Consider the following 26,424-nt stretch of genomic DNA (forward strand, 5'->3'; position numbering starts at 1 on the left):
TGTCCCATCTCAATGCTCTCTGTCTGCCATCATCGTTTCCATCCTCTGTCTGTAGGTACGGATGGATGGATACCTACCTTACATTTGCAGCTTCTGCAGCTGCAGCAAGCAATGTCGTCTTCCTTCACAAGCCTCCCTCTATGCGCGAAATGTCGCATTCAGGCACGATCCCTGAATCGCTAGGGCTTTTGTGGCCCCCCCATGGCCCCTCTCCCAATCCCAGACTTCAAAAAGGACAACTGGACCCTCCACCACACTCCACGTCTCCGACCCTGCAGCTGCAGCAGAATGGATTCCACCTCGAGCTACCTTATGGATCCCCCATCTGCACATGTACAGGTACAGTCGCGTTCCGTACCCTCCGAACCACTCAAGCAAGGCACCGGCACTCGTTCAGGAACCCACCCAGCCCATATTTTCAACCCTTGCTCAGAGACAGGGGTCTTGGGCAGGCCTTCTTGGACTTCACTTGCTCCCCGTCTGCTCCTTCTTACTTTCCCCCTGGCCACCACGACACTTCCGCAAGGAACATGGTTCTAAACTTTGTCAACTTCAACACGCGTTCACAACTGACCTCACTGCCACCGAGGTAGCAGTACTTGCTTTTCTGTTCTGCAGTCATCCTGCGCAAGCAACGCAGCAGCAGCAGCAGCAAGCGTCTGCAGCTGCGACAGCAGACGACGACCAGCCACGTCTGCATAACACAGACACACACGACATTGTTCACCCTCATTCTCCTATGCACCCAGCTTGGACGCTGCATAAACCACCCGCCCCCTTCTCGAATGAATATGCCACTCTCCGACGCCAGCGCCGACGCCTCTGCCGTCGCCATTGCCATTTCTCGAACGAACGAACACGCGCGCGCGCGCTCAGATACTGCTTGCTGGCCGGCCTGGGGGGAGGATATTGGCATCCCGTGTCGCCGCAGCAAAGTGAGGCTTCAATCACCGCAACCATTGGGCATCGTCGAGTCTCACCAGTTGCCGAACCCGGTCTGGTCAGGCCTTCATGGCATTCTTCTTTATTCTTCCTGCCCCGACTTGCTCACCTGCAAAAGGGGGCGCCAGGTCCTGTGGTGTAGCACCTCGAACTGCCCCCTTCTCAATATTCCAAATGTCGGCCTGTCGTCTTCGTTCCTTGCATTCCCTTCGTTTTCACTGGTCAAAGACTCGCGGGATCGGAAGCCTCTTCCTGTCTTGTCTTGACTTGCCCGCTACCCCACCAATTACCACTCTGTCCAATTTTTCTGGGGGCCAACTCGGACCATTCTCTAGCTGGGTATGGATTCTGGTACTTTTTTTTTTTTTTTTCTTTTTTTTTTCTCCATCATGGCTATGCTTTGCTTTGGGTTTTTCTTCCCACCCCTTCTCAGCCGATGTCTTCAATCTCAAGACGGCTCGACCTGCCCTGCCCTCCCCTGTTCCATATCTCCGAAGTGATCTCAACTGAATCGCCGCCCTCGGTATTGCCTCGAGCTGTCTACTGGTCCCTGAAACGGGGGGACAAATGGGGAAGCGATCGCAATAACGAATATCTGTCCTTGTGGATGAAGTCTCTTACACGAATGAGAGAAAAGCCAAATAAGTGCTCCCACGTCCAGTGGCTGGCGGCCTTTAGCCACTCACAGGCTCATCCCGAGGGGCAGAATGAGCCGACAAGTAGGGATACAATCAGTGCACGATTCAAGAGACGAGTAAAGTTGGGTCCTGGCATACGGTAGCCGGTCACCGTATGCATGACGGTTGGGCCCCAAGTTCTGAACCTTCTGTCAAAAGACATCACTGGTTGCTGCGTATGATGAGAGGCTCTGCATAGCATGGTTCATCGTTGTCTAGAGCTTCTGAAGTGTGAGAGAGTCAACGGCTTTGTCATGCTCTGGGCCCCCCATATTCCTCTCCTCTTTTTCCTCCGCTCCAAAGCTGACGATCAATCGGTTGCTCCGCCATGTACAAAGAGTGGGTGTCGACAATCATCCATGTACGTCATTCGGCATCGGCAATGTGTCGCGTCTCGCCTCGCCATGGAGCTCTGAAGCTCTAGACCACCGACAGTGCGACTACGACGATATTGAGGCCGAGCCACGGTACCTCAGCAGCGTTTGCCGGGGATTCTCGGTGCAAGTCACCGTGTCGGAAAACGAGGGCATGAGAGACAGGTACGGAGCCGGGAGTAGGCAATTCACAAAAGAAATGCAAGCGATAATATCAATTAATTTACTAGTGCGTGTGCTCCCCCCGGCCGGAACGCCAGGGGAGGTGGAGGGCGCAGACAAGGGTCGCTGGGCTTGTCTCAGCACGGTAATAAACAACGCCCCCAAATCCAGCCATCTGGGTGCTCACAGACTTTTTTTAACTTTTACGATCCCTCCAGCTCATCGTCCGGGGGGCTCGTCATTGGCATCGCACCGAGGAGAAAGAGGCAGGGCAGGACAGGGACCCTGTGCCATGCCCTCCGCTCCTTCATCCACTCACCAGCACCTCGAAGCTGCTTGTTAGGTATTCCGGCAGGCTTCCAGTGCTGTTCCAGTGAATGCTATCTGTGGCTCCGATCGGAGAAACTCAAACCTCGGATGGTAGGGGCTGCAGTCTGCAGAAAAGCGGAAAAAGACAGACTGAGACCCCCAGTACATCTTCGCAGCACCAGAGCGGGCTCAACTTTGCGCAGGAAATCGAAACGAAACGGGTAACAGTGTGGGCGGCAGTTGGACTTTCCAGTTCCCAGGGGAGGGGCCGAACAAGAGCGAAAGCAGCTGGATAGCCGAATAGCAGGAATGAGGACGGGCGGATATCGAGTAGAGAGCAAGACTTCAAAGCCCGATCAAGACTAATTGGTGTAGAGGGGACCAAAGTAAGTACAGATACACGGACAGGTAACCAGGGTCGGGAGGAAAGCTGAGGCGGCTGCGAAATACAAACCAGTCGGTCGTCCGTCAAAACCAACTGTTTGGAGACGCATAACACGTCAGTGAAGGGTATGTATGTACATGGCGGACGAGCTCCGAACTGCCTGCCTGCCTGCCTACCAGTCTAGTGCCTGCATTGCTAGTGAGTACCTGGGGCTTCCTTTACTTACCTGTCTACCTACCTACACATGTTACATTTCCACCGCACAAGCACGCACCTCACTCATTGCCGCGAAACAGTCGAGAGAAAACGAAGGGGTCGGAAAAGCAGAAAGGGGACCAACAAGATAACACTTCACACCCCCATTGCAATCTTTCTCTGGCTTGGCCGGGTGCTGCTTTGCATTCAGACTCTCAAGCTCCGTCTCATCCATCCCATCTCATCTCCATCTCGTCCATCCCTTATAGCCTACCTTACCTTTACCATGCCACGCTCGCTGGGCCGGTTCTAGTTCTAGTTCTCATCCCGTATCCCATCTACAGTAGCAATAAGGCGCCGCGCCTTTTCTCAGTCCCATCCGTGCCAGGTTCTGTCTGGAGACACCACCTCCTGCTCCCAGTCTTCACACCCTCTCCATCCATCTAATCACATCTTGGTACCAACTTCACGCAGCTTACCAAACCAAACCAAACCAACCCGCACCACCCACACCATTGCTTCTCAAGCTTTCTGCGCTTCTACATTCCTGACTCCCCAAGGCGAACCCAGCGCAGCGCACCTGATCAGGCCTGACTCCTGTGCTCGCAAACTAGTCCTGGTTATGGGTTGTGTGCCACTCGGCTTTTACTCTGCTGCATAAGCCTCTCTAATTTTTTGCCTAATTTTTTTCCCTTCCTCCCACCCTCACTCCTGAGGTATCTCTCTCTCTTTCCTTCCACACACACGCACCCTGACCCCAAACGTCTTTCCCTCTTTTTCCTCACACAGTTCATCATTCGTTCCGTGCTACTGGTGCGGTGCAATTGACTGACTGACTTGCTGTTCAGCTCGAGTCGTACCTGCTCATCCTGCTGCTCTTCCATCTTCTACATACATCGTTCAGTGGCAGAGGTACCTTGCCAGCTAGAAACAGTAGTTGAGGTACCTCAGATACGACTACCTCCCCCCTACCCAAAGTATCCCTCTCATTCACACCCCCTTGTCAGTCGTGGTCGTCCTCCCATCCATCACCAACCAGCTCACACACACACACAAGGACAAGCCCACCCTCCACTGTGAGAGACATTCCATCGCCCACTCACACAGTCTCTCTTCCTGTGGCCATACCCACGTCGAGGTTCGACGTCCACACCCATCATCTGTCGCCTGCATCTCATCCAGACTGTCTACGCCTCTTTTCCCAGAGACTCGGAAGCCAGCCAGGGAACCCCCAACTTCAGACATCGCCTTGCAGATCGCTGCATAACGTCCCAGTCGTCCCTCGTTCGGCCGGGTGCCAGGTCCAGCTCCAAATCTAGCTCCAAAGCCCAGCTCCATCCAGCATCTCCAAACCAACTCCAACTCCATCTACATCTCTCAGTCTCCAGGTCCGGTCCTGGTTTCCAGCTCCAGTTCGCAGCTCCATCCCACTGTTCCAATCCTCTCCCGTCCGCCGCCGCCGCAGCCGCTACGGCCGCTCCGTTGTTGGCGCCGCTTATACTTTTTCTCAATTGCAACCGCTCGTGCTGCCACGCGCTTCCCTCTAAGGGCAATCCCTTCGCGCAAAGACGAACTCGTGGGCAAGCACTGGGCCGTTTTGGCTTTTTCGCGGTACAGCCGCTTTAGATTACATCTGGGTCTCTCCGGCGCGTTACGAGGTCCAGCTTGCTTTCCTTTTGGAGCCTTCTAGCCGCACTCGGCTTGGAGTCTGCCCTACCTTACTCCACGAAACGGATACTTCTTTCCTCGTCAGTCATCCATCACGCTGGTTGCCCGTCCGTCAGTGCTCTCTCTGCAGACACGACGACCATAGAGGGAGTACCAGGAACTTTCTCCAAACGTGCAGTACCTTTGCTACTCTTCCTCCACCGTCTAGCATCGGCCTGGTCTGATCTGGCATAGTCTGGTCCGTCCCGGCACTGGCTGACCGGCCTTGACCTTGGACTTCCTAGTCTTGTTCCTGGCCTTCCATTGTTGGTCTGTTCCCCCCCTCGGATTGGAAAGTGAAAGGCAGGAGCTTGCCTGCTTGCTTGCTTCCCGTCGTCTCTTTCTGACTCTCTTGTCCTCATACAACGTCTTTCTCTCCGCCTCACCTTAACTTCCCGGCCCTACCTACGTATCCGTACCATACCATACCATACCATACCTACCTAGTTTAATTCCCACCCCAATTTAGCCCCAACGTCTACTTCGGGGTTGACGTTGCTTTTTCCGATTTTCCCTTTATTGCTTTTTCCTCCCTCTGCCCTTCCTCACTCTTACTCCGTACCTACATGCACTACCTTACCTTCTCTCTCTCGTCGTCCTGTATCCTTCCTGGATTCTTGTGTTCCCAGCACCATCGACCCATAACTGCATCCCTCCCATGTATAAGATAGACCCCGAGACTACCGTTCACGTCCTCCACACACCCAACAACCCGAACCCGCCCCATAACATCTCTCTTCTCACCACAAGCTTACCCTGCTCTTCCCTGCCAGTCAAACCCCATCCCCTTCTCAAGGCTACATAGAGTCGCGTCTAGCCTCGCAGCACTAAGCCTCCAAGTAGCGAAAGTGGCTCTCTCTGTCTACGTCCCTCGCTCGGCTTTGCTCCATCCACATCACGAGCCTCATCCAAGCCCCAGCCGGTAGCTGAGCACAGCCTCGGGACACGGCCAGCCAGTCACTGCTCAACCCGCCTCCTCCTCATCTCAAGCCAGATCGGTCCGCCCGGTCCTTTTTCCTCGTCTGGCGAATCGCATCTTCCGTCAAGGCGACTCGACAGTCGCTGAGACCCTGGTGCGGCTTCATTGCCCAAGCAGATCGCGCAAGGACCGGCTTGTAATGTTGGACATCGTGGTGCATGCGGCATCTGGGATCTTCCTGGTATCAAACCTGACACCAGTTTGACAACTCAGCGTGATATCCACCCCGTTCGCTGGCTTTTTGTTTACCAAAATCTAAACTTCTCTAACGACTCACAAGACACCAACGACTCGTCGCCAGTCGTCGTCTTGTCTTCCCGAACCTTCAGGCGTCAGGGCATGAAGGAGGCCGGCGCTAGCTTCGCCGAGCTTTGTCGCGACAAGCAAGACTCAACAGTTAACTTCCTTGTCTCCCCCATTCTTCAATCTATCCGGATCTTCCCTCCCCAATTCAATTCATAAAAGCACCTTCTATTACCCGCGCCCGAGGATCTGCCAGCCCATCCTGTGCTGCGCTGCCCGGCTCGACATCAGACAGACCCTACATCGGCATCACACATCAGGCCCCCTCGCCCCAAGTCAACGCTTCCTTACCTTTATCTCCTTTGACACCTTCAAAATCCAACCACTCCCGACCTGCGGCGCCCTTCCCATTAGACGCGCGACTTAACCATCCGCCATTGCCGCCGCGCCCATTCCACTCGAGTCTAGACACCCCTATCCAACAAGCAAACGTACGTCGGTACGTTGCTTTTTGTTTAGAGCAAACGCCTCGAGGAAGCTCCCCGGACCGACAAACGATATCACTCATTCGTCCTGGTCATCTCGTCGCGTTTTGTCCCCGACAGCAGAAGCGTTTGGAAAGAAAAAAAAAAAGAGAGAGGGAAAAAAAAATCATCCTCCTCCCCCCACCACCACGACCACGACCACCACCAACTCCGAGGGAATCTACACCCACGCTGGACGGTCCCGTGACCGATCCAAAGGCCCAACCTGGCCCTACTGTACACATCGCCAGCTCCGTTGCCGCCGGCGCACACGGTAGGCTTGCCTTCGGAGTCGACCGGCGACCAAACCCCTCGTGGGATGGATGATACCAATCGCCGTAGGAGGCAGAATGAAGCGCCCATGCATCCCACCTCCAACCCAAGATACAACATTCAGGATCCTTTGCAGCAGCGCCGCTCAATGGCTACAGGTTCGACAGAGAGATACAACCGGCCGGCGCCGCTCAACACATCGCCCTCACAAGCGCGGGGCATGGGAAGCACGGGTAGCTACAGCACGTACAACTATCAGGAGCCGGTAGCAGGATCTTTCAACACGCCAATGGCAACAAACACAATGCATTACCCCTCAGGATACGGCCAGGATGGCCGCCCGGCAGCGCAGAATTTTGGTGGATATAATGCGGCGGCCATGACGATGGGCTACGACAACTTGACTGGCGCGACGGGCTCTGTTTACGACAATCAAGCGCAGTTTCAACGGCAGCCTGCAGCTGCACCGATCTTACCGACAGACGTGTCGACGTCGTACTTCCAGAATGACCCGAGCAGCAGCACAGGAACCTCCAACCTCCCTCATGCGCCATCTGCGAGCGCCACCGCGACCGCTTATCAACAGCCGCAGATGGCCAACTACCAGACCAACATCTCGAATGTGGGAGGCATGCCGCAGCCGACAGCAAGTGCCGACGTCTCGATGGAGGAGCAGGATTATTCTGCGACAGGTGGTCTGGAAGAGAAGTGGATGGAGTACCAGTCTGCTTTGCGGGGCGTGTTCCAAAACGTCCGCAACGGCATCCTCGAGAGCGCCAGCCAGTCGCTCCTCGACGTCTCCAACTGGCTACTGTCGCAAGTTGTTGACCTGGGTAAGCTTTGCGAGCCACTCGCGGCAGATGCCGACTTTTCCTACACGTTCAAAATTGCTAAGACTAGGGACTTTCACAGGACTCAACCTCGACGACCAAAATCTGCATGGAGACCGAATCAAGCTCTGGAACGATTTCAACCACGCGTGGCTCGCGCTGTTCCAGATGCAGAAGGATTTGATGGAACCAGGGCGCCAACTCCAACGATCCCAGACGTTGATCAGCAAGGAAGGCTTGGAAAAGATGGGCAAGGAATTGGTCCGTCTGTGCGATGGCATCGAGCGACACGGGCTGGTTGATTATCAATATGGCGTGTGGGAACAGCAGATCATCGAGAGTAAGCCTTGCATAACCTTGAAACTCTTTTTCATGTGCGCGCAAATCAAGCTAACGGCAGGGTTCTAGTTCTCGAGGCGTGCCTGGACCTCTACGAGGCGAACGAGGAATCTGGCGGAAACGGCGGCGGAAACGGCGGCGGAAACCAGGCAGGCTCCGGCTCCCACGGGAGCAGATAAGAGGACTTGGGATTTGCCAGCTGCTTCTCCCCCCCACCCCTGGGATCATGCCGGAAAAAAAGAACACGACTGGATCTCGGGGCATGTTGAAATGCTTGTAAACGTACTCTGGATGGCGGCGCTTCGGTGGATGGCTTCTCTCTGGATTGTTTATTACACCATGGGCGGCCTTCTACTATTTCTTTGCTTCTTCCCCCCAAATGTACATTCTCGGCATTCGGACGTCTTTGTGACAAAGGGACGATTTATCAACACGATGTCACGTGGAACTGGAGTTCATCGGAGGATAACTGCTCATCATTCTCGCATTCCAAAAGGTGGTCGGGCAGGTATCAGGTATCCATGTCAGCATCATGAACGGGGCATCCGTTTTTGATTTTCTTCGGGGTTTGATTTTTCTTTGCTTTTTCTCTTTTTCTCTGTTTTCTTTTCTCGTTTCCTTGCTTTTTCTTCTTCTGCTTGTTCCCCCCCTTGGCAGCCTTTGGGCACACAAGCCCTGCCGCTATCGTCTGAAGGGCTAGTTCAGGCTCGAGGAGGCGCGGGGCTCAGGTGGATGCTACCCTTCAAGGAGGGGGGAACTTGAAGTTGAACAAGAACGCTAGGCGGGTGACAGGCTTGGACTTTTTCTCTCTGTCTCTATCATGGGAAGGGGGTGGCAGGGTGTGGCGGGAGGAAACGGATATTGGGAACCGGTCATAGATGGGCGTACCGGGATGAAAGAGGAATGACGAGGAATGAACGACTTTGGTGGCAAAAAAAGAAGGGAAAAGTGAGGCCGGATACTCGCAAACGAAGGGATGAGAACAAACCAGAAAAAAACATGTGTGTATGTCTCCTGTAGAATTTCATGTATACCTACGGAAAGTGGTTGGTAGTAAGTAGATCAGGCCGGAATGCTCTCACGAGCTTTGCGTCGTTGTCGCCTCTTTGCGCGCGCGCAACATTTTCAGGGCGGGGTGGGGTTTATTGTCGATTTCGTTTGCGCTCACCAAAGTTGGTTACTCGTTTGACTACGTTTCTTGCTTGTTGCTGCTTCATTTACGTGGAATCAAATCATCTGTACCATGGTCCTTGGGTGTGAGTGGAGAGAGATGGATAGGGCCGGCTGCACCCACTCATCATGTTGCTCCTCACATCTGCCATCACGAAATGCATGTATATACTTGTACGTATCTTGTCCTGATTTGTCACAATCGAACATGAGAAGCGAAGGAGGTTGTGGTTTGCATGAATGATACAGCCAGCCAAATTGCAATGTGACATCTTCATCATCATCATCAGAAGAAGAAGAAGAAGAAGCAAGTAGATAGCCCGAAGCCTTGACACACATGAAATTCACTCAGTTGGGTTGGGGGGTTAGAGACGAGAGGGACAAAAGCCACCCAATCCCACGCGCCTCACCGTCGATCTTTCTGCCCTACGCTTATTTGATTACATACATAGCCTTGTAAGCTTCATGCGGGTGATCGGTGACTACATGGGCCGTAACATGGGGTCAGAGTGGCGGCGGCGGCGGTGCGGTTCCCATCCCAACGACACAGTCTGTCTCGCTTTCTGTCTGCTGCTGCCTCGCGGACTGACAGGCCGAAAGATTGGAGGAAACAACCCGAGGCGGAGACGGCAAGACAGACTTAAAGCAAGCAAAGGAGGGGGATCGGCGGATTCATTCGTGCCCAATCGGCCTGCCTCTCACAAGGCGGCGTATGCATACGACCCTTTCTTTGGAAGGGGGAGCGCGAGTGGCTCTCGAGGAATGGAATGACGACGTTTTTCTGCGCCGATCTCCCGCCTTGGAAAAGAGGCTAGTGATGCCAGATGGGAGGAGAGTCGCGGTGGGGGTGGTGGTGGTGGTGGTGGTGGTCTGGACCTTCTTCGACTTTGGACCTATCAATTACATGTTCTCGGTACGGATACGGTATTGGAGTGTGTGAGAAGCGAGGGAGGAGGGGGTGGGTGGGAGTGTGAGGGGGGAAAGCAAAATCCAGATTTTTCTCCGCATCGTCTTTGGGCTGACTTGGACCCTTGAGGATTTTTTTTTATTTTTATTTTTTGCCACTAAGCCGTTTTGATGGTCTCTGTTCGATAGATTTTTTTCCCTTCCTTCTACCCCTCCTTCTGGCTCTTGGGGTCGGGCATCAATCGTGATCGTGACCCGACTCAGGACTTCTCGTTTTTTGGCCCGCAGCAAGCGAGCCGAGAGGGCGTGTGCTCGTGATTGACAGTTCCTGCTCTGTTGTGTTTATCAGTTCGGGATTTGTGGTAGGTGGTGGAAACTAGAAGCTGAGTGAGACGGAGCAAGATCCGTTTACAGGTCAGGATGCGGGAAGGGAACCTGCCTGCATGGACAGCTTCTGTGCAGGGTGAGGTGTTTTTTCTCCCCTCTTGAGGTGCTTCTGGCACTTTGGCTGTGCGGCATTGCGCAGTGCACTGCATAGCAGGTACAAGTGTCAGGGGACAGGGGAGGTCGTCCTGCGGAAATGGCGTTTGTGAAAACTGCACGTATTCCCGTGTAAATGCGGCTGGCAGGCAGTTAGGTCAACTTCGGCTGGCCTATCAGACGCAGGCTGTGGTCTCAAAGAGGCTTGCGCGCAAGTTTGGCAGCCCGCCCCAAAACACACAGTAACATCAGTATTGGCCCGAGGTCTGGCTGATTGACGGACGGGCGAACGGCAAGGGGAAAATGTGACAGATTCTTTGGTTGACGCTTTCCCGGGCGCTGTTTGCCTCGGTGACCGGGGCCCTTGACAGCGTGACTGAAGGGCGACAGGGGAGAAAAGCAAGGGCAGTTGATGCTGCTGCTGGGTACGGATAGTAATCATACAGAATCTGGAATACTGTGACACGGGCAGGTTATGGGTGGTGTGCGTGCGTGTGTGTGATGTGATGCAATGTGACAAGTCGCGGGAACCTTGCAGGAGCCTGGATGTGGCGTGGGGGAGGGGGCGCTGCTGACCTGTCTGTCTGGCACGGCATGGTATCAATGTTGATTGCTGTGAGGCGAGACAGGGCGCCGCCGCGATGCAAGGTAAATTGCGGGAGTGCGATGGCACAGGAAAGTCTCAATACTTTCAAAGAGACTTTCCGGCTTGTCTCTCGACTTGTGTCTCAGCAACTGGCATGCTCGTTATTTAACATCTTTCCTCGCTCGGCAGCATGATGTTAGTTTATGCAATTACGACGCTTACGTTTTTCGTTATGAGGATGTTTGTGAATACAGGCCTGGGCAACCTTGAGTGACATTGAGCCTTGAGTCACGGAAAATGGCTGTTGATTAGATACAAGTTCGTTGATAGTCGTCTCGCTCAACTCTGAGTCATCCTAAATTGACCAATATCAGTGAGTTGGTCCCACCAAGAGTCTTGGTTGTTCGGAAGGTCCAACTCAACCCCTCATCATGTCGACCGTGACAACCACCCAACTCAGCCATGAGTCAATTGACTTGCGAGATGTTCGCAACGAATTTCCTCTCGAGACCGAGAGACAGAATCAGAGTGATGGCCCTACAGCGTCCAAAGCCCGCCAAGCAACGACAACTTTCCAGCTGTCAGGCCTCAACTTCTTGACCTCGGCTGTGAACGGAATTATCCTAGTCAGTTTGCCTACACTTGTCGCCGAGCTCAATCTGCCGGAGCAGCTGCACGTCTGGCCTATATCGGTCTACGGTCTTGCCGTGGGATCGACAATCCTCCCTGTCGGCTCTCTCGCCGACGCGGCCGGGAGTCGCATCGTGGACCTCGTCGGCTGTTTCTCCATGGCCCTTCTCTTGCTGGCCAGCGGCTTCGTCAAGTCAGGCGAGCAGCTCGTTGCGTATCGTGCACTCCAAGGCGTCGCCATGTCCATGCACCTGGCATCATCCGTGAGCCTCGTGACGCAGTCCATCCCGAAGGGCAGGGCCAGAAATGTGGCGTTTTCATGTCTTGGACTGAGCCAGCCTTTGGGATTCTCGGTTGGTTTGGTGCTTGGTGGGGTGCTGGTAGATACGGTGGGTTGGCGCGTGGGCTTCTACCTGACCGGGGGGCTGTCTTTGCTCCTGTCCTTCGTCGGACTGTGGGCGCTGCCAAAGTCAAGGGACAGGCGGACGGCATCTGAAGTGGTCCACGAACTGAAGAGGAAAATGGACTGGGTTGGCTCGCTTCTGGCATCCGCGTTCATGGTCTGTTTGTCGTACTTCTTGGCGTAAGTTGATCCTCTCCCGAATGCCACATGTCGAGGCTGCTAAACGAATGGCCATCAAGCATCGTAAGTTCCGATATTGGCAGTGTAAGCCATCGAGACAGCATTGCAACGCTGTGTGCGGCTGGCTTCGCCTTGCCTGCCTTTGTCGCTTGGGTTCACCGTCAGACGCGCCTCGGCAAGCCGGCCTTGATACCAAACAGCTTATGGCGCAATACAGCCTTCTCGAGCGTTTGCGCCACCATGCTGTTGTCTTTCGCGGTACTAAAGTCAATGGAGCAATACTGCAGTCTGTTGTAAGTAGAAGCGCCCCACTGGCGCTGGAACAGCCACGGTTAATCTTGACTTTGGCAGCTTTCAAGAGGTACAAGGGTTGTCTGCAACGGAGACATCCACCCGACTTCTCCCCAGCCTTGTCGTCGGCATAATCCTCAACTTCACCACTGGCCTGTTTGTCCACAAGGTTTCTGCCCGATGGTTGGTGGCCGGCTCGTCGATAGTCTGCGCCGGCGGCCCGGTCCTGATGGCGCTCGCCAAGCCGGAGTGGCCATACTGGTACAACGCCTTCTTCGCCCAGCTCCTGCAGCCGATCAGCGGCGACATTCTCTTCACCGTCGGCCTCATTATTGTGTCCGAGGCGTTCCCGGAAGATACGCAGGCACTTGCAGGAGCAGTGTTCAATGCGGCATCCCAGTTCGGGACCTCCCTCGGCCTTGCCATCATGCAGGTCGTGGCGGGCGTGGTGACCAATAAGGCGGCGGCGCGGGAGACGCCAATCGATGCTCTCCTCCTTGGCTACCGAGCCAGCTTCTGGGCAATGACTGGCTTCATGGTGCTCTGCTTCGCCCTTGGCCTTGTCGGGCTGCACAAGACAGGGAAGGTGGGCAATAAGAAGGAGGATTAGACGGAACCGGGGCTGGATGGTGGGGTGCTACAGACGATGCCCCATCGCTCTGAGTCTCTACATGCTGCGATATCAGGTGAACAATGGAGGATGTGGATGAATGAAATGTGACACAGAGACCGGCAACAGCCCGGCCTGCTAATTTTTGATAACACTTTGCCATCCCTAGAAAGAATCAAACCCGGCTAGAGAATAAGAAATATGAATGCGCAAGGTGAGGCTGGGGAGCAAGGCGGGTGGAGCAGCGTTGGTGGGTGTACGGAGTAGGGCATGTAGTATGGCATTGTCTTGGTCCGCGCATGATCTGAGTGGGAAGAGTCCAGATTGCAGATCACCTGGGGCTTTTGCTCTGGGAGGCCTTGCTCTCTGTGCTGCTAAAGCGAGGGAGATATTGAAACACGGCTGAGCTACCCTGGTTGTCTTGCAAACAGGGCTGCCGGCCGAGAGAGATACACAACACACCTACTCTCTCTCGAGGCGGAACTGCGAGGGGCGCTGCATCATATTACCACTGTCGGGCGGAGATGCGAAATTGTCCAAGGGTCGAGTTGGCGCGCAACATGCAGACGTCCAAACGAGTCGATCACCAGATCAAGATATGGATGAAACTCCACTTTTTGGATGGCCGCGCCGTGCCGCCGCTCGCCTCAAAAATCAATCAAAGGCCCATTCCGCCCTGTCCAAGTCCCGGCCACGTTATCCCTACTTGGTGTGAAGACAAAGTCTCGCCCAGCGAGCCCAGCACTCTGGAAAGGGCGCGCGGGATCCAAGCAGCAGGAGACGCAGATCTTCTTCGGAACAGGCAGGCTGCCGTTCGACGCAGTATCGATCATCCTGTCTCTGGCCGAGGCGGGTTCGCAGCTACGTATCAGGCCGTATGCTTGTTGTAGGGCGGCGTTGCTATGCCCCTTCCAGTTAAGCAGCGTAGCTTCCGTTCCCTCTTTTTTTTCTTTCGTCTTGTGCTGTGTCCCGCCCCTAAAATTTCCCAGTGCCATGGTTGGGAGGCCTGTGTTGGGACAGGGACTCCTGCACGTCTCTCTTTGGTCATTTTTGTGTTGGTTGCATAGTTGAGGAAAATGACCTGTCACTTTTTTTTCCCGGCGCAGCTGAGTTACTGGTGGTGTGTTCTCCACCACACACCCGCCCTCGGTCTGGGGACAAGGGCATCGATATGCGAGGGGTGGGAGCAAAAGAGGATTCCCTGTTGCGTGTGAACAGACATGATCTGATGATCCATGCCCAGCAGAGAGCCACTGTGGAGCGGACGGGACTTGGTGATGTTTGTACCCGTACATGACTTTTTGCGTGTTCCGTTTCTGGATCCGGGCCTTCGCATGTGGCTTCTCCGCGCCTCCCGGAAAAAGAAGGTTGACGACCCGGTAATCCCGGAGTGGGTCCCGGAAGTCAACGGCTCCGCTCGGCCCGGTCTGCCCTGAACTTGGCACTCCAACACCACCCATCTAATGTTTTTTGCAAGCCACCTAAGGTCATGCACCAGTCTCCTGACATGCTTGATTTGAGGAAATCCACCCAAGTCCAATAATAGTCAGCAAGTCACAAGAAGCAGTAGTTGACGCCAACTCCCGAGACATCCTGCTAGCCTTCATTTGAGGGGCCGCAGTTGTTTAGAATGACTTAGCGGTCCCGTCATTGGCTTGTGCGAGACAGGGGAATCCTTCTCGGCCACCCGTGACACCCACGTTGTTACCTCTGTAATCAGCCTGTCCCTGTCCACTTTAAATCCGAGTCCTGACATCCCACGCGTTCTTAATGGCCAAGTACAGAGACCTTGACGTGGGACAATTGGTCTCTGCTCGTGGTACGCACCTTGAGGCCAACACCTAGTCAGCCAGCCAGGTTCAAGGGAGTTCACGCTTACCGACTGAATGGCTCATACAACCAAGCTGTTGGGAAAGCCTAATCCGGCAAATGCTTTCAGGGCCATTTGATCCGTGTCAGGATTGTAGTACGTGCCATCAGACATCTTACATTCGATGTCAGCAAATTCGCTGTGTACTCTCACAAAATCTTCGACGACCGGAAACCAGCAACTGTCTGTTGTCTCGCATTCGTCCAAGAACGTCCAGAAACGGATACAGCAGGACATGTCTATAAACTGTGGACGCTCATTTCTCTACTATCTTCGTCTACCTTAGGGTTCACCTGTGCTAGCTCAAATCTAATCTTCAAGCCCACATGGCAACAAGGACACCATGAGTGGGGAGGTTTGAGTGTGTTCATAGCATGCCATTTCAACAAGTATGCTGTGGCCTAACGATAAGGCTCTCGCTCTTCAGTTCGGAACATCGATGTTTGGATACAGGAAAAAGGAAAAAAGGAATGATAATAATATTCAGCCTACAGTCCACGAAGGCAATCAGAACTTAGACTGAAGAACAAGTGCTGATGACCCGAATCCATTCGGCTTTTGTCTTTTCGTTTTTGCTCACTTGATCTCGGTAAATATTGTGTATCTTTGTCGTGCACACCTCAAATGGCCATGTCTTTGTGATGATGTTGGTGTCGTGTTTGAAGAGGAGACGACTGCAGTGTTAATAACGACTACAGAAACGAGTGGCTCGAGAGTAGGGAGAATAGCAGAGCTTCTAGAAAATCAAGTCAATTATAGCATCGCGACAGATTTCCTTCATTGCCACTTTGTGTTTGCACTTCACTTGGCGTATTCTCAACGTAGATAACCCGTGATACTGTAGAGTGAAAGTTTCAATCTGACTACGGAACTACAAGAGCTCATGAGAAGGATTACTCAATTATACTTGATTTTCACCATTCACCCTGAGCCGTGACAACGCTCTTGGGAAGAGTGAAGCGATCACCAGTGCCAGATTTCAGACTTCGCTGTCTCAAGCTAACTCTACATACCGGATTCGACGGATATAAGTTTATGTGGTTTTTCTTTATAATCACAGAAGCCATTCACAGGAGTTAATCGTCTCGGATTCGCTCATGACGATCCACTCCTCGAATTTCACTCCTTACAGGGGGCTTAATGCACTTGGTCGGATTAAGTTTGCATTTCGAAACTTTAGATTCTCAGGTCTGCTACCCGAAGTATTATGAAAAAGACCGCATGGGAGTACTGCAGAATAAGATGGTGGCGTGTTCCCATGCTCCGGAACATTCGTACCTATCTTTCATACAAAACTCACTGGCAACTAGGAAGGAAAGTGGGTTCACACGTCACAGCTGAGAGGAAGATAATTGATATAGGTTCATGGAAAGAAGAAAACTATTATGAAGGTTGTGGGCTCGGATGTCCGGAGGCTTTGAAACTCCAAACCACAGGGTCCTACCAGCTATCATCGAGCATCGCCGGATAATTCTTTCTAGTGCTTTCAATGAGAGCTTACTCTATTATATATCTGTCCTCAATCCAAGCAAAAACATCCTGCAGAATCATCGGGCTTCACAATAGGCGGCGATAGAGGAGAGGAAGCAGCAAGATCTTTAAAACCAATTGATGAAGCTCTAATTACAAGCCGTGCACAGCGACACAAGACAACTGAGCTCCCGGACGACGCACCCCCCGGGTACCCCCGCTCATAGGTGCAGGAGGCGTAGAAATAGATGTCAATTTGAGATCTCATGCATGAGCCTCAACGCAAGACGAGCAAATTGGACAGCATTCGATTTAAGGACATGACCTAAGTCAATAGGGAAAACGGCTGGTTTCATGGGACGATTTTGGAGGACGCTGTTATCTGACATCCATATGCTCGCTTGGACACTTGCTACGGGATATTTACGTCGGTCTCATAGTTCTAGATGGCGAAAAGAACAAGTTGAGATGGAACATTCAGACGAACTGACGCAGCGAAACTTTCCTCCCAAAGGCATGGAACAACCTATATTTCGATTCGCAGGATTTGACGGCAACCACAACAGATCCTACACTCGTTTCCCCTAGATTTGCTGGCGTCAGAGCACGGGTCACGGCTGCCGGGACTGCTATCAGCGTTGCATATCGCTTTCTCGGCTTGATGCGATTAGGGGCCGGCCACAGCGCTCTGATGCCCAACCAGAAACAGGGAATGGGCTGTTGCAGTGCGTGCTTGAAGGGTGATTTCGAGAGCACATCACGGAGGCAGTTTTCCACAACCGGAACCGCTAGGTTCTGTCGTCCAGCTGCAAAGGTTGGCAAAGAAGCGTCTAAATTGGAGCTAGCTACACCAGACCCTTGGTGTCGTCCACCAACCGTTGACTACTTTCCCTTTTCTTGCCCGCTTGGCCTTGCCCAGCACCAATTCTCACTAGCCATAGCCAAAGTTGAACACGTCATTTGCTGCACGTAACTTACATTTCTTGTGCGATTGAAGCGGCCTAAAGTCACCATGGGGAAGAATGCGCAGCCCAGAAGCCAAGACATATTTCAATTCAGACCGAGCGACGGTTGCTGTGCCGCCCAAAGGAGGTTTGGTGTATCTCTACCCAGAAGAGTGTTGCAATTCATGTCTCATGATCCTATCCCGCTTGCCATCAAGATGCCGTTCTCTAGAATGTGTCTGGAACGTATTGTCAGCCTTTGTCAAGCGCATTGAACGTCAGAGTATCAAAACTCACCCAACGTCATGCTCATGCTGACATCCGTGTTCTCCACCATCTTCGTGAACTCCTCGAAGCTGATCTTGCCATCCTTGTCGAGATCCGCCTCCATGATGGTCTTGTCCACGATTTGCTGCAGCTGCTGGTCCTTCAAGTTGCTTCCGACCATCATCTTGAGCACAATGAACAGCTCGCCGTTGCTGATGTAACCATCGCGGTCGATATCGTAAACCTTGAAAGCGAAACGCAGCTTCTGCTCCTTGTTTCCCTTGGAAGAAAAGGCGCTAAGACCTGATACGAACTCCTGGAAATCAACGTCGCCGCCACCGTCTTCGTCGAAGATGGCAATCATTCTGCGTAAAGACATCCTTAGCATTGTGCCCGATGTATGCGGGATACCGATCGACCTAATTCGTACCTTGTTGCCAGAGGGTTGGAAGAAATCTGGGGAAGGCTGAGGAACTCATCGCGCTCGATTGTGCCAGAGTTGTCCTGCAGAGAGAGTCGGTCAGCGTCGGTGCCACTTACGACATGGGTCGGCGATGCGCGCGACTGCAAGATGGAATGCCAGGGACGCAAAAAAGAAAAAGACATGCCTTATCGAGCTTCATGAAACGTTTCCTTAGACGGTCAACCTCCTCTCTGTCGACTGTCTGCCCGTCAGCATGCCGCCCAAGTCTGTGCGACAAAGAAGTTGACTGCGGGGGAGGGGCTCACAATTGGACCCCTGGACGATATTGTCCAACACCGCACTAGTAGTGTTGCCCATGATGGAGAATGCGGGCGATCGATCTCGACGGAAGCTGTGGTGATGCGCGGTGGGAAAAGGGGGCCAGGTTTCGGTATCGTGTTGGCCGTCGCAAGTGGGCTTTTGTCGAGCTTCGATATCGTGGTCCGCCGTGGGGTTCGCCGAGGTGGGAGTAGGGAGGTTTCTAAGTGCGCGAGGCTAACTACAGACGTGGTGCGGGAATGTCAAGTTGAGGTAAGGCAGCCGACTCGCTCTTGATTGGCCTGAGTCTTGGATTCGGGCAGCTGAACCGGAGATGCTCGTGCACGGACCAGACGTCAATCACCGCGACAATTGGCTGGCATGCGATAGGTGCACGACGTCAACAGCGGCAAGTATCAGATGTATCACCACAACCATTTGAGTTTCGGAGATATGTGTGAGATAGATGGGTGAACGAGATGCATCTACACGTTCAACCGATCAGGAAAATGTTCCAGAAGTGATGGTGCTTGGCATCCTTTCCAGTGCTTGTTGCTGTTGTCGCCATCATCAGGCAAAAGCAGCACGTGACCAAAGGCGCCTTCCCCTATTCTGCGGCGTGTTTTTAGGCGTGGAAGGTGCCAGGCGCCCCAGGCCTAAGAAAGTCGGCGAGTCTACCTTCCAGGTCCCGACCTGGTCCGAGCGCCAAAGTACTCCCTCACCGAAACTCAGCTGCACGGTACTTGACACGACTCCAAAGTCTGCTCGAGACGACGGATTTTTTGGCGACTGCCAGAGAAAAGTTTTCGCACGCCGCGACCATCTCAACGTCACCTCATCAAGCAGCGACAGTTCGATCATCAAAACAGACACCACAACCACATTTTTTATCCCTCAAAAGCATCGGAGTCAAAGTCGCATGCCCTGGTATATGACTTGATCGACTTTTTTTTGCGGATTTTCCGCCGGCTTTCCGCCTTCCACCCCCCCACCCGCCACCATGTCTACGAGGAAAGTCCGAGTCAAGAAGTTGAGCGTCAAGACGCTGCTTCCGGTGCTCAGAGAGGATGATATCGATCCCAGCGAGTACGAATCCTTAACCACCGAATCTCAAATCGCGACCGGTGTTGAAGCCGCCGAGGAAACTGTGAGTCACTTTGCTCCCATATCGCAGCCAGATATCACGTGACATGATCATGTGACCCACCTTGGCCTGCCTCCCAATCGGGCGACCCACCTCTACTGACCGACCACTCGGCCGGTGGTGACACGACAAATATACTGACCTTAACTTTGTAGGAATACCATCTTCAGTCCATTCTCAAGGAAGCAGGCACCAGCAATGACCAAGAAATTCCAGTCCCACCTCCTCAGGAGAGCCAGATCAACTATGATCAACTCTACCCTAGTCACTTCCAGCAACCTACCTCGTACATCCGCTTCTCACAGACCGTTGAAGAATGCATAGGAGTTTCCTATGACATGACAACCCAGGACGATGAGTTCTTGAAGCAGTACAATTCTACTAAGAAGACCGTCGCCTCTCAGCTGTCCGAAGATGACTTTGAGCGCATCATGGAGGTCTTTGAGGAGATGGCCTCAGAACAGACGCCATTCGCCTCAATAGACAACACCGTCGTCAGCTATGAGACAATGCTTCCTCAAATCAGCCAGCTCGGCACTCAGAAGCTGATGGCGCATTCCAAGCACGTGTATGAGCACTGGAAGTCGCGAAGGCAGGCCACCGGCAACAAGCCCCTGCATCCGTCCGTCAAGTTCGAGACGCACCAAGAAAGCGACGAGGCCGACCCCTATGTCTGCTTCAGACGTCGTGAGGCCAGACAAACGCGAAAGACGAGGCAGAGGGATGTGCAGAGTGCCGAGAAACTCAAGCGACTTCGCAAAGAGCTCGAGGATGGACGTCAACTCATCATCCACTCATATGAGCGTGAGATGCTGAAACGTGAGGTCCTTAACTTGGATCGAATAATTTTCGAGCAACGAGCCAGGCTTAAGGAGATGAAGGTCAAGCTCGGCATCAAAACCGAGGACGACGATCTCATCAACCAAAAGGTATGTCGAGCGCTCTTTTTGAAGAATCGCATCGGAATGGATGTTGACTGCTTGCAGCCTCAGAAGAAGAAGCCAGTGGAAGCTCCTGCGTTGCAGAGACCTCCAGGCAACCATCTGCGCATCGCTGTGCGTCCGGACGGTCGTTCCATGGAAGCAGACCTTGTGCAACTTTCAGACAAGCTCGCAGAGAAGGAGAACGAGCTGCGGGCGGATGTTGAGAGCAAGGTTCACAACCACAGGAAGTGGAACCAGAACCATGTGGATCTCACCCGAGATCCTTTATCTCCGGTCAAGGAACAGGGCATGGAAATCAACTTCCGGCCCGCCAAGACCCAATATTTGATGACACCTCCAGCGTCCACCTCATCCGAGTCAGACGCCATGGATGTCGATGAAGAAGAGCCTGTAGTTGAAAGGGGCAATATGTCGATATTCCAATTTACTGCTGGCGGCAAGGAGAAGCCTCCAAACAGCCAACCAGCATTTCGCCGTCGCATAGGACGGTTGAACCGGTTGTGGATAGACCGCCGGGGACTGACAACGCCTCCGCGGATGGATGGCGAGGATTATTCGGATCGGTGGAAGTATGACCAGGATGACGAGGAAGAGACGCCGGTGTACGAAGTCGACCCCTACGACACAAGGGCGTTGAAGTTCCGCGCGACCATCCCGTTATCGCAGTATGTGTATCCGAGGCGGCAAATACCACAAGAGGGTATGCCTAACGTAGTGCCTACGCAAGTTGCTGGGGTCTATGGCAGCCGACCGGCACTACCTCCACCGCCGCAGCCACAGCCGCAACATGCGCAGCAACAGCAGCAGCAACCACAGGCGCCTCAGGCACCACCGGCGGCTCAAGCTCAAGCAGCGGCCTCATGAGGCCTGCCCGTGGCTTGAGTGCGCCCTTTCTCTCCTCATCATCCCCGGATGACGTGTTGTATACCCCTCGGTGTTTGGTTGCTCCTTTTTGGTATGTAAGATGGTTTGGCGGCAGGCAGGACGGTCGGATCGGCGTGGCGTTTTTGGGTTGTGGTGCCTCTCATGTAAAGTATATGACTGTGAAGGAAGCATGGCGGCGGAGGCTCTTCAGCAGACTGGTGGTCTGCCCCAAGAGACGAGACATTAAGAGAGGAACATAGATTCCACACCCCAACAAATAGAAGATCAAAAAATGACCTTTATTTGCATCTTCTCATGCCATATGTTTGCTTGTGTATCCGCCGTCGGAGAGTCTGCTGCGCATGTGGAGGCTGGCGGTTTCGGGAGGAGACTGTTTCGTTGATGCTAGCTTACGCAGCTGGCGACGGTGCGACGGTGCTCAGGGCTGGATTCTGTGATCTGAAGCATGTTGCTTTTCTTTGTGTAGGGCGCAGCGGGACATGCTCGTCGTTTGCTGTAGCTGGCTGTGCTCTGGAGAGTGTCAATCTTTTGTGGTGGTGAACGGAGGACCGGTGGTGATGTGACTCGGAGAGCTTGCGACAATCGTCATGCCCAGTGGGTGCCCTCTTTGGCGATAGCCACCACGGCAGATCTGGGCAGCCCTCGCCATGATAGTTCGGTTCAGGAGCTTCAAGGCAAGCACCTCATGTATGTATCTGTAGAGAGAAAAGAAGCTGAGAGTATTTTGGGGCCTGGTGGTTGTCCGGCGTCAGCAGACTGGCTTTGTCACGCCCCGATTCGGCAGAGCAGTGTCCGTAGATCCCTCGGCGATCACAAGATGCGGAAGCCAGGGAGCTGTTACAGGACTCTGAAGGGAAATTAAAAAATTAAAAAAACCCAGGCTTGGGGAGACCAGAGGAAAAGTTGCAGCATTGCCAAAAGAGGGAAAAGAGGGTTTTCTCAGCAACCCGGGGAGAGGAGCATGGGAAACCAGAGAAAGAATTGTGTAGTAAGAGAGAAGAGGAGTTCCACTTGTCGAGGCTTGCCTGCTGGTGGGTGTGGGGATATTGCGTTGGAACCTTACCTTAGCAACTTGTGTGAGGAATAAACGACCAGCCCGCCCGCCCGCCCGCCTGTTGCTACTACACCTCGCTGTAGGTACGGATACGCTGCCCAGGGTTTCGCCTTTGGAGGAAGGAGGAATAGACAGGAGAAGTGTAAGATAAGAGCTAACGTGGAAAAAGAGCACGGGGCCTTTGGAGGGCCGACCACATCGTCCGTCCCATCTTCCCATCTCTGCTCTACCCGCGTAGGTAGGTATTTTCCCGCCGCTTCCTCTGTGCGCCGTGTGTTGTGTGTCGGATCTTTTGTGATCCTGTCTTGTCCGCGAGACGGCGTTTGCCGCGCCATCTCTACAGTGTATTTACGGCGGCACTGCGTAAGCAGCCTCAGGTACGACACCCGCCCACTGTTACCGCTGTACCCTTAACAAGGTCGGTAAGGTGGACGGAACGGACTGGTCTCGCGGCTGCCGGGGTGTCACGGGCGCAGGGCGAGCAAAGGGTCCGGTGCGGTGGGAGAGACGGTTGTGGCAGCGCTTGCGGCAGGGAAGATGGGACCCACAATTTCCACATTTCTCGAGGGACATCCCACCAGAGCGTTACCCCTCCTACGTCAACTTTTTTTGACGTCTTGGCCATTGGTCCTTTTTGCGACGAGGAGCGAAAAAAAGACGAAGACGAGTCACAATTGCGATACTCGCAGGAGTGGGACCAGCGCATCACCAACTAAGTCCTTTTGATACGTTTGAGCAGACCGGGAAGCTCATCGGTGCCGGCAGAAGCGTGGATAGACGAGCAGAGACCAGAACGAAGCCATCGCGTCCGCCCAACCCCTCCTCCCCATGACCGAAATTCGACCGCCAAAGAGGACCCACGATCTCGACCTCGACCAAGACCTATCACCAACCCTTCCCGAAGCGGCCCCCTCCCCTTCGAAGCACACGACCGCGACAATGTCCAAGAAGAAGGGCCTTATCGCCCTCGGCTGCGAGGGCTCCGCCAACAAGCTCGGCATCGGCGTGATGCTCCACAACGGCGCCGAGTCGACCATCCTCTCCAACATCAGACACACTTTCGTCTCCCCGCCGGGCCAGGGCTTCCTCCCGAAAGACACCGCAAAGCACCACCGCTCCTTCTTCGTCCAGATCGCGCGCCGCGCCCTCCGCGAGGCCGGCGTCTCCGTCGCCGACGTCGACTGCGTATGCTTCACAAAGGGTCCCGGCATGGGCGCCCCGCTGACGAGCGTCGCCGTCGCGGCGCGCACGCTGTCCCTTCTGTGGGACAAGCCCCTGGTCGGCGTGAATCACTGCGTGGGACACATCGAGATGGGGCGCACAATCACCGGCGCGCAGAACCCCGTCGTGCTGTACGTGAGCGGCGGAAACAGCCAAGTCATCGCGTACGCGGAGCAGCGGTACCGAATCTTTGGGGAGACACTGGATATCGCGGTGGGGAACTGTCTGGACCGGTTCGCGCGGACGCTGGAAATCAGCAACGATCCCGCGCCGGGGTACAACATCGAGCAGCTGGCCAAGAAGGGCACGCGGCTGTTGGAGCTACCGTACGCCGTCAAGGGGATGGACTGTTCGTTTTCCGGCATCCTTGCCAGCGCGGACATCTTGGCGGCACAGATGAAGGCGAGCCAGGCCAAGGGGAAGGAGACGTTTGCGCCAGCAGATTTGTGTTTCTCTCTGCAGGAAACGGTCTTTGCCATGTTGGTTGAGATTACTGAACGTGCCATGGCGCATGTGGGCAGCAACCAGGTTCTCATCGTTGGTGGCGTCGGCTGCAACGAAAGACTGCAGGAGATGATGGGCGAGATGGCCAAGGAGAGAGGAGGGAGCGTCTACGCGACGGATGAGAGGTTCTGCATTGACAACGGGATCATGATTGCACACGCTGGCCTGCTGGCTTACGAGACAGGCTTTAGAACATCGCTGGAGGACAGCTCATGCACGCAGCGATTTAGAACAGACGAGGTCCACGTCAAATGGAGAGACTGATGCCAATGCGCTCGGTTAACACGGCGTTTAGGGTCGTCACATTTCTATCGTTTCCATGCCTACGCGATCTTCCTAGCCAGCCAGCTCTGGCTGGATGGTACCAATTCTGGTCACCGCAGCTTGCCCCAGGTCGCCCCTGACATCGCTGCCTAAGATCCCAAGCAATAGACTGTCTCGACCTCAGTCTAAAGAGCCACCTATTCGTCTGTCGTTGTGGGTTTGTAAATGATTGTCGTTACGTACTGTGCATGAAGTCAGTTTTTGAGCAATTCTTTATTAGGAACTGCTGCTTACCTTGTTCTTGTAACGAGTCGTTGCTGAAACTGCCAAGATGTTGTTCTTGATGCTGCTGGTGGCCAGATGGTTCAGGACAGTGTGGTTGGGCATGTTGAGCACGCTGTTGTCATCCTTCATGAGAACCGCGGCGTTCAAGATAGGCTTGCCCAGGAAACCTGGAAGACTGGGGGGCGTCGGCAGCTTCTCAATAGCTGTTACAGCATACTGGTAGGCTGGCGAATCTTCAGGTTGGTCAAAGTCGACCAGGTACTTGGGTATTTGGTGGAAGTATTGACTTGGCGACGGCACCTCCTTGCCCTTGGGGGGTTTCGGCTGTTCTTCGCCCAGCGCTGCCTCGCCCTTGGGTGCGCTCTGGTCGCTGGCCACGGTACCGGGCGCGGGGACGGGTCCCGGCACCACGGGAGCCTTGGCGGGAAGGTCGTCGGCGCTGACTTCAATGAAGTTGACCAGGTTGTTTCCAAAGTCCACAGTAGTTGGCAAGTCGGGCGAGGTCTGCATGATTCCGTCCACCAAGAACCTAACATGATGTGTACCCGGAAGAATGTGTATCGTGCCCGCGAATACGCCAGGTTGACCGTCCCTATTCGACAGAGCTGGGTCAGTAACATGCTTTCTGATAATACGGCCTGCGCGCGAGGCTGGCTACGAAGAAGGCAACTCTAGTGGCGGATTCTGACACCACTGGGGAGCCACGAGTGTAACGCACACATGGCTGAGACTCAGACACGCAGAAGTGGGACTTACACGGGATGTAATCTTTGTTTCCGGTTCCATTGGAAGATTGTTCCCGTAACATAGATCTTTCCTCCTCCTCTGCGCCATTCGAGGCGGGTCGGCACGGTGGGCCTTGTCTTGTCAACGAACAACTCCTCGCCATCCTCCTCGTCTACAGTGGTCGTGCTCAGCGCCGACGACTTCCTCGTCATGCCATCCGAATCGAGGGCTTCCACCTCGGCCACAGAGGCCTCGCCATTGTCCGCAGGTGCGATGATGGGCGAGCCGGGAGTGTGTATTTCCTCCTCGATAGGCAGAGGCAGACGAGGAGGGCGGGTTATGTACGACATGTCATTGACACTGTTGTTGGAGACCAAAGCTGGTTCAATCATGTGAGCGGAGTAATGCGACCTCAGGGAGGAGGATTCGGTCGGTACGCTTGGGACGTCTACGGGCTTGCTGGGCTCATCGCGGATGATGTGCTTGCTTTCCGGTGGCTTCGGCTGGGGAACGGAGGTACTCGAGCTCGAGGAGGGAGAGCCGGTGGTGAAGCTGGAGATGGGAATGGACTGGAGGGGCTTATTGGCCTTGGTGACCGTGGAGCCCTGGGCTTGAGTAAGGGAGGGCTCAGGCGGGGCAGCGACTCGCTCGGCGGAGCGCGGGGGGATGATGTGTTTGGACTCCCGCTTGTGATGATGGTGCTTGGGTGAGTCCTGCGACGCTGGGGCGGATGAGACAGGCGTGGCAGGCTTGGAGGACGAGGAGGGGTTGTTGCCCATTTTGTCGTTGGCTTTGCTTCTTCCAGATTTGTTCGTCGGGTGGGACACGACAGACTGAGCCTGAGCCTGGTCTGGGGTGTGGTTCGGGGTACCCTACCTGGCCAGGCCGACGGGAGTCTGGATCTGCCAGTATTCAGGTAAGCGGGCGTGT

At 54.2% G+C, this 26,424-nt stretch overlaps 6 protein-coding genes across 6 annotated transcripts; 4 read left to right on the forward strand and 2 right to left on the reverse strand.

The window, feature by feature from the left end:
• Window positions 1-6,858: 6,858 nt before the first annotated feature.
• On the forward strand, window positions 6,859-8,118 carry CGGC5_v003684 (uncharacterized protein; the record flags this gene model as incomplete). Its single annotated transcript, XM_032033746.1, has 3 exons — window positions 6,859-7,603; window positions 7,683-7,940; window positions 8,009-8,118. The coding sequence occupies 3 exons, from the start codon at window positions 6,859-6,861 to the stop codon at window positions 8,116-8,118; spliced, it is 1,113 nt and encodes a 370-aa protein (XP_031887001.1).
• A 3,394-nt stretch (window positions 8,119-11,512) lies between these two features.
• On the forward strand, window positions 11,513-13,195 carry CGGC5_v003685 (putative MFS-type transporter; the record flags this gene model as incomplete). Its single annotated transcript, XM_032033745.1, has 3 exons — window positions 11,513-12,294; window positions 12,354-12,587; window positions 12,646-13,195. The coding sequence occupies 3 exons, from the start codon at window positions 11,513-11,515 to the stop codon at window positions 13,193-13,195; spliced, it is 1,566 nt and encodes a 521-aa protein (XP_031886994.1).
• Window positions 13,196-17,707: 4,512 nt separating this feature from the next.
• cnb-1 (Calcineurin subunit B) lies at window positions 17,708-18,527 on the reverse strand (the record flags this gene model as incomplete). The annotated part of the gene is made up of 5 exons (XM_066151161.1): window positions 17,708-17,718; window positions 17,777-18,111; window positions 18,177-18,250; window positions 18,394-18,407; window positions 18,476-18,527. The coding sequence occupies 5 exons, from the start codon at window positions 18,525-18,527 to the stop codon at window positions 17,708-17,710; spliced, it is 486 nt and encodes a 161-aa protein (XP_066009551.1).
• Window positions 18,528-19,467: 940 nt separating this feature from the next.
• Window positions 19,468-21,471, forward strand: EPL1 (Enhancer of polycomb-like protein 1; the record flags this gene model as incomplete). The annotated part of the gene is made up of 4 exons (XM_066151162.1): window positions 19,468-19,614; window positions 19,767-20,540; window positions 20,598-21,255; window positions 21,302-21,471. The coding sequence occupies 4 exons, from the start codon at window positions 19,468-19,470 to the stop codon at window positions 21,469-21,471; spliced, it is 1,749 nt and encodes a 582-aa protein (XP_066009552.1).
• Window positions 21,472-23,433: 1,962 nt separating this feature from the next.
• KAE1 (tRNA N6-adenosine threonylcarbamoyltransferase) lies at window positions 23,434-24,483 on the forward strand (the record flags this gene model as incomplete). Its single annotated transcript, XM_032033742.2, has 1 exon — window positions 23,434-24,483. One exon carries the CDS (start codon window positions 23,434-23,436, stop codon window positions 24,481-24,483), a length of 1,050 nt encoding a protein of 349 aa, XP_031886995.2.
• A 197-nt stretch (window positions 24,484-24,680) lies between these two features.
• Window positions 24,681-26,273, reverse strand: GAL83 (SNF1 protein kinase subunit beta-3; the record flags this gene model as incomplete). Its single annotated transcript, XM_032033741.1, has 3 exons — window positions 24,681-24,725; window positions 24,778-25,360; window positions 25,525-26,273. 3 exons carry the CDS (start codon window positions 26,271-26,273, stop codon window positions 24,681-24,683), a joined length of 1,377 nt encoding a protein of 458 aa, XP_031886998.1.
• Window positions 26,274-26,424: the final 151 nt, after the last annotated feature.

This window comes from Colletotrichum fructicola (assembly GCF_000319635.2).
Source record: "Colletotrichum fructicola Nara gc5 chromosome Unknown KSG_Nara_v1_contig02, whole genome shotgun sequence".
NCBI classification, from domain to species: Eukaryota; Fungi; Ascomycota; class Sordariomycetes; order Glomerellales; family Glomerellaceae; genus Colletotrichum; species Colletotrichum fructicola.